Source organism: Lolium perenne, chromosome 1 (assembly GCF_019359855.2).
Source record: "Lolium perenne isolate Kyuss_39 chromosome 1, Kyuss_2.0, whole genome shotgun sequence".
NCBI classification, from domain to species: domain Eukaryota; kingdom Viridiplantae; phylum Streptophyta; class Magnoliopsida; order Poales; family Poaceae; genus Lolium; species Lolium perenne.
Window position 1 is genome coordinate 28,617,348 of NC_067244.2, and position 12,900 is coordinate 28,630,247.

Sequence of the window (12,900 nt, forward strand, 5' to 3'; positions counted from 1 at the left end):
AAACATTCTGTGAGGTTGGACGGTCTGATTTTTTCTTCTTCAGACAAACAAAAGCAGAAAATGATTTGTCGGAAAGTTTCGCAAAGATGAAGTCAATGATGTAGCCATTTCACAAGAAAGGTCTCACCACGTCAACATCGACGACAAGGGCGATGCCCCTATGATCAGCCCCATGGACAGGAAATTTTCAATTTTCTAACTCTGGGGGAAAGATACTCCATTTCTTAATCAAGATTTGGGGATAAGAACTCTACGTTTGATGGATGGGACATCGTGTGGCAATCTAAAACCTATCTGGAACAGGATTTGTCGCCATTCGTCGAACCGATAAAATAAGTTTCAGATTGCTTTCAGAAGAAGGTTTGAATGTCTCACATGGAAAAGGAGACCAAATTACAACCAATCCTCCTTGTGACGCAAGTAGGTTTAGTTTATCCAATTATTTATCATCATATGTGCATGTTAGCCAAGTTAGTGCCTTAGTCTTGCAGACAATTGTTTGACTGCATCCACATTAACCCCTTAAGCAAGCATGATCAGGACTAATCTTATAGATTACTTGGATGCTTGAATTATAGAGATTGCTTGAATCATTAACTCATCAGTATGTTCCATGTGTGTTTTTCTCCTAGTTACAATGTAGAATTGTAGCCTAAGAGAACAGTGAAAAAAATAGATAATGAACACTCTTTAAAAAATACATATAGGAAGCAAGAAAACTAATAGAGAAGTAGATTGGATGCACAAGAACATATCAAAAAGTAAAGCTAAGACATTCTGAGACTTTTCTTATGTTTGTTAATTAATTGGATAAAAGGTTATAGTAAGTTTATTACGATTGTAAATCGAATTAAATGTAGATATTTGTCATTCGATAACGGTTGTCCCACCTTTCATTTTATAAAATTTAAGTAAATATATCTGTTCTGCAACTTGGATAAGGAATAAGTAGATATCAACATGTTTAATTATTTTAAAGCATCTCCTAATATGCTGTTTTTAGAGAACTGACATGAATATTATAACACACTGCAACGCCAAATAAAGCCTAAGCACATAGATGTACTTAAACCTTTTTTAAACCGCTGCACAAGGATGATCCACAGCCATACAGATATAAACACGTTACGGAATGGACAAATAAATATGAGCACCAACAACAGAGAGAGGTTGGAGATTACATTGCTAATGGCTCAAATATCTGGATGGGCATAGAGTTAGAGTAGTCCAAAATCTGCTCCAACTGCAATAACAATACTTAGCATGGTTAGGGATTGAAAATAATACAGCTGCAATAATTGGGAATGTCCAAACACAACAGCTACACTTGAATACAAAAATAAACAAGAGATGGAATGGACATCAATACTTGTTTCATCATATTCAACCAAAAAGACAAAAAGAAAAAAACAAGGAAAAGCAATGCTCCAGGTCCAGTGTTCTAGAAGAAAATGCTCTTGTCAAAGAAAAAATCAACATTGGCAACATTAAGAAAAATACTAGTTGATATTTGAAGCTTATCATGGTGACACTAGCACCCAGATTTTTGGGCCTGATTTCTGTGTTATGTGCCTAACCCACAATCAGGACAATAGTTAATTTAATCTAGTACGTGCTTGCTTTAGTTGTATAGCTCTTTCCTTTCCGATAAAATATTTTCAGCACTAATAATAATTGGTGCATGACGCCTCCATCTCCACTAAACTAACCTGTGATTGCTCAGCAGTTTACATCCTATGACCCACCAACCACTTCGGGAGAAGCTAGTATATCAAATTGTGCAAATGGTTTATGATCCACCCATTTGGAGAATGGAATCACAATAAAGGAAGATGTGCTCACGGAAGAACCAAGAATATATACACAGACAAAAAAAAAATCATCAAGTGATGTACTTGGCTCAAGAAGAATACAACTTTTCATATTGAACTGGGAAGAAGAACATGAAACAGATCTTGCTGGTCTCAGAATATGTATAAATATCAAGTAAATAAACTCTCGTTGGAATTTTGTATACAGCTATTTATAAACCGAAGGGAAGAAAAAAAGTAATATCGGCTGTTCTTCATGAATCTAAGGCTGCCTTTGGGCATCCAAGCTTGTTGTTGATGAACAACATTATTTTCCTGTGAACAGCCTATGTACTAAAGAACCATCTCATATGAATCAAATTAAGCAAATAGAAAGGGGAAACAATTGAAGGAAAGAACTTTGGTCAGCTAGGTGCTATGAGCCAACGGAATTAGGCCACCATCTGCTCCTGCTCCAGCCACTGCGAAAAATGGTCGCCTGCGTGGCCATCCTTGACAAGAGAGTTCACCCATGAGACATCTGGTTCAGCCTGGGTGGCTGGGGAGTTCACCGGCATGGGTGATTGCCCGCGGAATCCAAAAGACGCGGACTTGCGGAACTTGTGCAGCTCGTCGCCCTGGACGCCCCAGTCCAGCTTGCCGCTGGGCGAGCCCCAGTCCAGATTGCCGCTGGGGGAACCCCAGTCAGTGAGCATCGCCGGCTCGCCCATCGACATGAGAGAGCGCGTGGCCGGGGCGCGGGCGCCACGGTCGATGAAGCTCTGGCTGCGCTTGGCGAAGGCCGAGGCGCGGGAGGTCATGATGGCCTTGGCCATGGAGTGGTCGAGGTTGAAGGAGCTGTTCGCGCCCCCCACCATGGGGGATGTCGGCATGTGCTGCAGCTGCTGCGAGTCGGGCAGCGAGCTGTAGGCCGACATGTCGCCTGCCTGCTTGAGCGAGAGCGCGTGGAGCTGGGACAGCATGGCCGTGTCCATGGAGCCGAGCAGGTCGTTGTAGTCCGGCGGCATGTTCCTGGCGGCGGGCGATCCAGCGGCAGCGTGCGGCGAGCCGAGGCCAGCGTTGGGCGGGCCGCCCCAGTTGGCCCTGGGCGAGTGCGCGTTGGTTGACACCTTGTCGAAGAGCTTCTGCTGGTACTGGTCGAGCGCGAGCATCTCGAGGTCGAAATCCAGCTCGCGCGCGGTCTTGAGCCTGCCGGCGGGCGAGGAGGGCCACGCCATCCCTCCGTTGGGAGGCGAGGAGCGCGGGGAGACGGGCTGCATCATGCCGACGGAGACGGCGGAGGGGTTGACGGAGCGCAGCTCGTCGCGCCTGTGCGCGAAGAAGCAGATGCGGCGCGCGCATCCGACCTCGTCCTTGCATAGGCGCGTGCGGTACTGCGCCGGGTGCAGCCAGCACTCGAAGACGCCGTGCGCGTACTCGCAGCCGTCGCCCTTGCGGCACGCCCCGCCCTTGCGGAACTCCGGGCAGGGCACGCAGGAGTAGGAGTAGCGGCGCGGGTCGCGGCGGCGCGCGTTCTCGCCCGGGTGCACGAAGGGGCACTCGGTCCAGTCGTGCGAGTAGGCGCGCGAGCAGGGCTTCACCTTGAAGCTGTACATGCGGAAGTCGTCGGTGCTGAAGAGCCCGCTCTTGAGGTCGGGCAGGGTGAGGTCCGGCGGGTACTCCTTGCGGGGCTCGTGGGGAGGGGAGGCGGACTTCTGGGGGGAGGAGGATGGGGAGGGGGCCGGGGAGTTTAGGAGGAGGCGGAGCGGCGCGGTGGCGGCGCGCGGGAGGAGGTCGCCGGCGCGGAGGGCGGAGGCGGAGAGGGCTTCGGTGGACGCGCCGGCGGCGAGGAGCAGGTGCGTGGCGGCGACGGCGTGCGCGGCGCCGCCGGCCGCCGCGAGGTGGAGCGCGGTGGCGCCGTCGGTGGGCGAGGCGCGGGTGGCCTCGGCGGGCGCGGCGGAGAGCGCGTACGCGAGGACGGACGTGCTGCCGTAGAGCGCGGCGACCATGGCCGGCGTGCGGGTCTCGGTGGCCAGCCGGCCCTGGCCGGCCGCCGAGGGGCCGTACCAAGAAGCCTCGGCGTCCAGGCAGGCCTTGTGCTCCTCCACGGCGCGCCTGAACTCCGCGACGTCGTCCGCCGCCGCCAGCTCGAGGAGAAGCGAGGCGTCTATGGCCGCGGAATCCTTGGGCGTGGCCGGAGGCGGCGGGACGGAGGGCTTGCGCGGGCCAGAGCACATGACGGCGGCGCAAGTGGAAGAAAGACCTTCGTTTGTTACCAAGATTCTTGCGTTCTCGCTACACACGATTCTCTTCTTCTTCCAGTAGGTTCTTGATCGGGACAAGAGGAGGTGGGAGAGAGGTGGTGGGTAGTGGGGAAGCGGGGAGGCGGGGTATATGTAGAGGGAGATGGAGACGCGAGGTTGGGGATGAATAATGGAGGTGGAGAAAAGGAGGAGATGGTGGGGATGGATGGATCGAAAGAGATAAGTTGGAGACGAAGCAGCTGTGATGGTCTCTCTCTATGTATGTTGTGCCTTTCGCTCTCGTGCGCAATACTTTTACACACAAAATGTTTTTTTATTTCCTGCTTTCGATCGGTTTTTTTTTTTTGTTTATTTGTGTTGCTGCGGTCAAAAGGAGGAGGAGCAGCGAACGCGCACAAGTCGTAGCTACCTTCTCCCTCCTTTCCTTTCTTTAATTCATTTTGGGGTTTTCTGCATTGGAACAATGCAATGGAGCTGTGGGTACAATTGTTCCGGATTTGGGTACACACGTTCCTTCTCTTCGCAGCAGAATTCTATGTGGTTATTATCCCTTGAGGTAGTATTTTCCGCTTAATTACTATATTGGAGATTATGATGAAAAAACAGGTGAATATCTGATATTGTGGTTGGAATAGATTGACCTCGTTACCATGGTGGTGGTCGATTCGGAGAAGAAAGTAGTGAACTCGATTCTGTGGTGCGTGCGATAGGTTGTTTCCACGGATTCAGGTACACATGTTCTTTTCTAGCATTTGTGGCTATCTCAATAGTTTTCTCCCCTGTAAAAAAAAGTGTTTTTTTCCTACTTAATTATCCATATGGTGGGTTCAGGATAAAGGCATATGTAATATTGAGGTCGGAATCGGTCGACCATGTACCATGGTGATAGATTCTAAGGACAAAAAAAAGTGGTGAACCCAATTCCATCTGACTGGAGGTGTGGTTACCCGCCTTTGAGGTGGACACGAAACACCCGTCGACAACATGGAGAAGAGGATAGCTTATCTGGGGTAAGATGGACATCCTTTGCGAGAGGGAAAGGGGGATGTATGAGCAAAGTGGTTAATGCACATGCTTATTTGATTGCTCCGCTGTGATGGAGAAGGCAAGTTCATAAATTATAGGTAAGTGCCTAATTTTAATTGGAAAGCGCTTGAAAGATCGCTGGTTTGATACGGTACAAATGATTTAGGTCAACTCGAGCAAAATGACGCAGACAAATGTTCAATGATAACCTTATTTGTAAAATCCATACGCATTCAAGAAATACACTAATGTCCTAAAGAAATAAATTCAAGCAATACACTAATGTCCATCTAAACTGCGCATCCAACAAACATGCCATACTTGATATGGTTTTCGTATCATGTAAGATTAACTAAGAGATGAAAATTGAGGCACATCTCTCACATCTCTAATCAATGATTCTTTATGATTTTGTTTCGAACATATGAGATTCATCTAAACATTGCGACTTGAATATGAGATCAGAGCATGAACCAAACCATTGAGATGTAAATTATATGTTTGGGAGAAATTCTAACATGAAGTGTAGCTGATTTTTCTTTACTCTATCGGGAGCTCCACTACTTTCTCACTTACTAAATCTCCCATACATTTGTCATCTAATTAACGTACATATCCAAGAAACATGTCATATTGGATATGGCATTTGTATAATGTAACATTAATTAAGACACTGAAATAGAGATGCATCATTCGTAGCTCTCTCCCACCCATTAGTAAGGTGTCATTAAGATTTTTTTTTCAACATATAAAATATATGGATCTCACTTAAACATTTCAATCCGCACAGCTTAAATGTTAGCCCGACGTATCTGTAATTTGGTATGTGCTCTTGCAAGCCCAAATTTCTTGGAGCATGTTACATTGTTTTGAAAAGAATATTTGAACCATCTTTTTTTTTCTCTAGTTCTATTCAATTTTCTAATTAGGGTGAAATGGAAAGAAGGAATAGTAAAAATCACAGATTTCTCGATGATGACTTACTCAAATCCAACAAACTCCCCATCAATCAAAGTTGTTCATATCGCGATAATCTTGTATGTACCCTTGCAAGGCCAAACTTTGAGGCCGTACACTATTTGTCAAAGAGAAATTTGGAGCCATCATTAATTGTCTCAATTTCCATCTTGTGATTGATTAGGCTGGCACGGCAAGCAGAAATAGTCAAAACAGGAAGAAAAATCTCGATAACACGAGCGAAATCATAGATTGTTTGACGATGACTTACTTAAACCTAATGTCAATACATGAACACCACATCAAAGTTGCTAACGCGAGCACTTTGACCATTCGTGATGCCACCGACTAACGATCACTTGATCAAACCCCCCAAAAAAAGGACAGTTGTTTTTTATTTTCTCCTGATAGCCAGTTTGATGTCCAAACCACGGTTTATATAAACCACATCACATGAAATTGTCAATCAAGCATAAAGGTGCCAAGTGATCCATTAAACCTTGAGCGCACTTAAACCTTCAACAATTGACAAGTAGTGTACTACTCATCGGAGGAGAACCAACTATTTCATGCCTAGTGTCCCCTGCTGTGTGCAGGAGCGTGTGTGGCCATACCCAAGAAACAAGAGACCGTGGTAGGAAATAGGAGTACAATCTGGACTGGCAGATGTGCCCCACGGGCGGGCGGCAGACGCGAGGAGGATATTGGCCTCTCACCCTGCTGCACGGGCCCCAGCAGGAACCGAAAGGCAACGAGGTTCACGCGTGTACTCCTACGTGTGATGCAAACCCGACGGTAACGACGTCGTTTACTCCGTGTGCGTGGCAGACTGTCAGCGGTTTTAACGCCGTCTGTACAAAAGTTCCGTTACGGGTGACGTGTCCTGGAGGACTTATTCAAAGCCACGGTTGCGGTGGGGCCCACGGCGGATGACTCGCGTAGGCGCGCATGTCACCGTCCCGGCTGCCGGAAACGAGCGGGCGTGGCCGCGACACGTGGCGGCCTCGTGCCTTGACCTGGAAACGCTGCCCGGTCGTCGCGCTCGCGCACCCAGTATTTGGCTCACTGACAGGTGGTGTCCTGTGACGCTGGGTCCATATGTCAGTGGCTTCTGCTGGACTTATGGCGAGTGTGGTTCTGCGCCCGGCGCGGTTTGGGGCTTTCCGAGTCAGTCTTCCACCACGATCTATCGGCCTTTCCGGTCCGGTTTGCTGACCGGGTTTCGCCCGCCGGCGGGACGACCCGGTCCACGCCTTCTTTTCTGGGTATTCGCTTGCTGATTCTTTAACTGTAGCTTATCCGATGCTGATCCACTGGTCGGGCTTAAACAAAGCTTGCTGTTTAGTGCTACTAATTGGATAATTGGACCCCTCAAAAAAAAAATTTGGATAATTGGATTAAAGACATTCTCCTATTCCCTACAGAGCTTTAGAGAGGAAGAATATTTTGGGATTTTAGGAATCTGCAAACGTGCCAGACGGAGAAAAGTGGATCCCAAGTTTCCTGTGTTGCCCAAGTGACTATGAATTTTGTGAGCTCAGTGTTAAGAACAAGACATATAAAGAAAAAACTGTTGGATTATTAGGCAATTTCCGTGTGAGATTAATTACCGAAAGCAACATTACAGAGGCACAAACATACTTAACCGCACACATCAGACTAAGCACATGCATTAGATCTGAACATGAAACAAGTAGCAGTGCAAGGTAGGAGAGAAAAATCACGTACATCGCGACCGGGAAGGTCGCACCAGCAGCAGCACCACCACCACCATGGGTATTGTTGATGTCGCCCATGGTGTAGTCGGATCTGTCGATGAAGCAGCCGAACCGTCGAAGAAGAAGACGAACAGCAGCGAGCAGTCGCGCCGAGACGCTCCCCAAAAACCTTATCGCCCGTCTCCCGGTGCAGGATCTCGACGGATGGATTTTCGGAGGCCTGCTCTCCGGGACGGCTGTGCATGCAGTCGCCGGGATGGGGAAGACTAGAGAGTAGCGCAGCAAAAGGAACTTCGCGAGAGAGATGAACTAGAGAGTTCTGAGAACTGTGTATTTCTCTAGATCTGATCTATCTCCTTGTATAGCCTGGGAAGCCGACCCGACCGCGTTGTCATAGGCTTCCTTGAGTGTGTCTCGAACTCGACTCACGAAACGCGGCGTGCGTGCGTGACAAGGCGAGGCGGGGCGGGCGGAGGAGGAGGAGTGCGCGAGGGCTCCTTCTATTCTCACTCACTTGGAATGACTAGAACAGCAGCCCTTATATACCACTCCAACTCTCTCCCAACTAGCAATGTGGGACTAAACTTTGTCCCCCAAGGCTGTCCCAAGCTGTCAACGTGATGGGCCTTGAGATTTCAGGAATTGTAGACTATATGGGCTGCCTTACTGGGCTGGAGCCCATCTACATTCAACAAAAACAAGCTGAGGCGTAAATTGAGAACAATTAGATAGCATAGTGTACTAGTTAATACAAAATCATAGCATATCATAATAGTTCATACAAATTCATCATAGTTAATACAAACCATAGCATAATCTCATACAAATTCATAGCGTATTCCCATACAAATTCACTGCATATTCTCATGTAAATCCATGGCTTCTCCACTTGATCAAATCGAGCTGGCGTTGGACCGGATAACTCAAATATGCCACCTATCCATGACCGACGGTAGTGAGCTCTCTAGCCTCTAACCTAGTGTCGGAATTGGCAAAGCGCTCGTAGTTGTGGCTCCAAAACATTTTGTGTGTGTGCTTAACTCCACTCGGAGACTGAAGAGGGGTTTGATCACTCCATGCGATGTACAACGAATTAGCCTCATTATCTATCCATTTGGGTTCTCTTTTCTTCCACTTCTCTTCGCCGGATAAATGGGTTCCTCTTCAGAACATGAAATTTCAAATAAAAATTTGCGAACATATCGACAAAACCTTCCACCTCATTTACATAAACAAAAAAGGGCTAAACTTGCATTGTTCCCATTGTGTCGAACACCTCGAGTACGCCGTGGGGATGGGTAGGGAAGGAAGCAACCGCTGCCGGGTTGATGCTCCAGGAGGCCAAGGAGGTCGGTGTCAATGCTGCCAAACTAATGCCACATTGTGGAAGAGCTTAGGACGTGTCCGCGGAGGTGAGGCCGAGCAAAAATAGGTGGGCTGAGATGCGATTATCCATCGCCGTGGGGATGGTTCGAACGCCAGTAAAAACCCTACTAGGGCGAGAGGGAGGGCCGGCGGGAAACTTCCGTGTGCGACAATTGGCTTTCCCGCGTTGCGTTTCGGTTTTTGGGAGTGACAAAACGGAGGACAATACCTAGGGAGGCAAGGGGGTGTTTTTTCTCCCTCCGGAAAATATAAGGATTCAGACCCTTTTTGGGACTCTGCTGGAGCCAACCTTTTTGATCTTTTTGGCATCCGTGGTAGTTTTTAGGGATTGAGACTCACTTTATTTATTCTTGAGGTGGAGATACTCTTATCTTCTGGGTTCATGGAGTTCCTGCCTTGCAGAAAAAAGAAGATATCGGTATATCTTTTCAGTATTTGTGTGATCCTCCACCATTTGTCATCTGAATTTCCCGGAGTATGTCTCATGGGAATTTGAGGCACGGCTGTCAAGTGCTGAGCAATTCAGTTATTACTGGAATCTTACCGTGAGTGAGAATGAGAACGATTCGTGCTGCTTGTGTTGAAGATGTTGGAGAGTGGAAGAGGACGTTAGCTATACACGCACGGAGAGTGGGGTTTATGATTATCCCCCCTGTGTCGTCACTGAGTGGAATCCAAGTGGTGATCCACCGATCCTACTGTCTCTACTGGCTGCCAAAACCGAGCTGTGCGAGGCAAAAACTGTGAAGCAGCTAGGGTTGCAACTTGGGAGCAGTGTGCCGACCGCAAATGGAACAGTCTCCTCTTGGCTCTTGGTCAGCCACTGGTGGAATCATGCCGAACACAAGGTACAGACAGATGAACCGTATTACCGATGACCTGCATCACGCACGGCAACTTGTTTCAACTTGGGGGCTAGGCCCGCCGCCCGTTTCATTTTCCATGTTGTACTGAATTTGCTGGCCAGAAATGTCTCATTTTCCATGTTATCCCGTGAATAAGAGAGCTACTGTTAATGCTATGTGCTTAATTTATCTGCCGAAAAAGATTTCCATACAGAGCGGTGTGGACTTTCAACAGCAACAGCAATAATGCAAAGCTCGGGCTCGACAGGAAAATTAAAAGGCGCCCTGGATGCACGGCAAAACGCGGCCGTCGCGATCGCCGGCGGCTGGATTACAAGCGTGAACACACTTGGATAGATGGATTATAGATGGATGCATTAGCTAGCACGCATGCTAAGTCAGCGTCTCATAATAAATTGTCTCGCAGGCGTACTGACACGGACGTAGCACTCGACCTGACCTCTCCTTGTCCCCTCCCACTCCCAGGGACGATGCACTTGCGCCGCATGAATGCGGCCGTCACCGCCGTGGCAGTTTCAGGAATCAGGCTGGTAAGTGATAGTTGTAAGGTGCAACCTATTTCCTCCGATTCACAGTTATTAAGGCTTGTTTAATTCAAAGTGTTTGAAAGGAGCATGAATAGGAAAAATGTATGAAAGTATATCATGGCATATGAAAATACAGGAACAAAAACAGAGGAATTAGTTGCAGACATCGTTTGGTCACACCACAAGAAAAACACAGAAAATTTCTATAGAGATCGAGTACATGTCATAGTCGTTGTAGACACATAATTTTTTTTTTTTCCAAGAGGTCTAACCTCTTGTTAGAATTTCTATATGGGGTTGTAATGTAGAAAATCCATCCATAGAAATTTTAAAGGGTCCGGTCCTTTAAATCAAATAGATAATACAAGAAAAATTCCTATGTGCAAGAATTCTACAAATTTTCTTTAAAATCCCTATGAGTCAAACATGCCCCTAGGCAAGATATCTAAAGCATGCTCCTCCGGACTCATCTGATCAGATAACCATGTTTGTACACTTCGGAGCGTGTCAATCAAGCATTGAACAGATCTTTGAATTCCTTGCAGCTGAAATGTGTTTGGTCGTAGAGATGGACCACCTTTCTTTTTCTCCTTTCCTTGTGGGGCGATCGCTCTTATGCAGGACTGTATTACAATAATATGCCAAGAAATGGGTTATGTAACCATCTGCACTAAAAGTGGAATGTTATTTCCAGGACAAGTCAGATTCGATTGGCATCAGTCAGGTGCTCCTCTATGCGAACTTTCACCATGTGCTAAGGCTCTGAACTGCAAAAAAATCAACCGAGCCATCGGATGTACTTAAGTGAGCAAATCCCACATGTTCAATCATGTAGCAAAAATGTTTCGCATGTAGCACTTATTTATGTTCAAAACAAACCAATGTATGCAACAAATCCCCATTTGGTTCTGCCAAAACGTGGGGAAAAAAAGCATGTCAAGTTTGGTACATTTTCATCAGTCATGTAGCAAAACGTGTATGTGCTTGTAGCATGTGGAAGCATGATATGCAACATCTACATACCTTGGGAAAATCCTTATGTCACATATGTCTAAACATTGTATCATTTTGCCCATGCTTACACGATAAAAACTATAGTCCTTTCCCGCGATCCGAAACACCTTCTACAACATGAAATGAAAATCCCAAACAACTAACCTCTACCATCACCTAGCTCGTCATCCTCGAGCTCGCTGACGTTGAATTAGACTCGTCGGAGACAGATCCGGCAACCCTAGAGCCACCGCCTCAGTATCACCATGTTCCAGAGCAAGGAGCACGCAGAGAAACGGGGATTGGAGTCTCTGCATCCACATCAATGGCGACAGGTGCTGAACCCCTGGGATGTCGACGTTCAACGGGTCTGTGCGTGAAGCGGTGGTCAACCTTGCTGGAACGCAGAACGAACACCACTAGCACATAGAGTAGTTGCCGCATCGGCGATGTTGTAGGAGGACACGACCTAGACTCGGAGCTCACTTGCGAGTGGAGGAGGACATCCAGAGGAGCGACGCCAAAGGGAGGATCAGTTGTCGACACACATCTTGCACGAATCAAGAGGAGAGACAGAGTGAGAGGGTCCATGCGATGCAGCAAAGAAGGCGTGCGATGCAAAAAAGCCAATTGATGCAATAGCCGGTTGCCTTTAAGCCTTTTACTAATTTGTGTCATAATTTTATTTTAAATTTAAGCTAAAATCATGACAGCAATTACGGATCAGATGGAGTGGCAGGTTTCACAAAATTGCAAATCATTTCGTAGCTGTTGTAATTATCGTGCTTTGAGTGGAGCCCCCATTCACAACTTTAATTAGATATGCATATCGAGCAAACTACAGACTAAAACGCGTTAAATATTGTATGTGTATCTAAATAAAGTTAAGTCATAGAGGGAGCACCTCCGTCCCATTAGCACCACACATTTGCTAAAGTTAGTCCAAATTCATTCACGCGCGGTCAGCGGTGTGCGCCAGTGAACGGATCTTGGATGGCCGGATAGACTAATCCACGCTCAGGAGCCAATGATTCCTCGCCATTAGTTTCTCCGACTGTAGACAATACTACGAGCAGTTTCACTAAGTGAGCTCAAAGGTGGAGGAGATTAGTCGAAATAAAAGGTGGAGAGATCAAAATGAGTACCTGCACACGTTGTGCGGCCAGCGGGCCCTATCAGCGGGACGTCTTCCGCCGCTTAGGTGCTAAAAATAACGGTCATGGTATAAACTTCATTTATTTAATTAACTGAACTCGGATGCTTCTTGTTTCTGTTCTGTTAGTTCTAGGTTGATTTGGAATTAAGTTCGAGCTCTCCAGAATCATTAGATTTGAATCGTGAATTGTGATTCATGCACCTGAGGATTGCACATG

General features: G+C 47.1%; 1 protein-coding gene across 1 annotated transcript; it reads right to left on the minus strand.

The window, feature by feature from the left end:
* Positions 1-1,972: 1,972 nt before the first annotated feature.
* On the minus strand, positions 1,973-4,245 carry LOC127344914 (zinc finger CCCH domain-containing protein 33-like). The gene has a single exon (XM_051371276.2). The coding sequence runs from the start codon at positions 4,025-4,027 to the stop codon at positions 2,243-2,245; it is 1,785 nt and encodes a 594-aa protein (XP_051227236.2). The 5' UTR covers positions 4,028-4,245; the 3' UTR covers positions 1,973-2,242.
* Positions 4,246-12,900: the final 8,655 nt, after the last annotated feature.

Excerpts from the sequence above, each read along its gene's own strand:
- LOC127344914 (XM_051371276.2), bottom strand. The coding sequence starts at position 4,027 with ATGTGCTCTGGCCCGCGCAAGCCCTCCGTCCCGCCGCCTCCGGCCACG.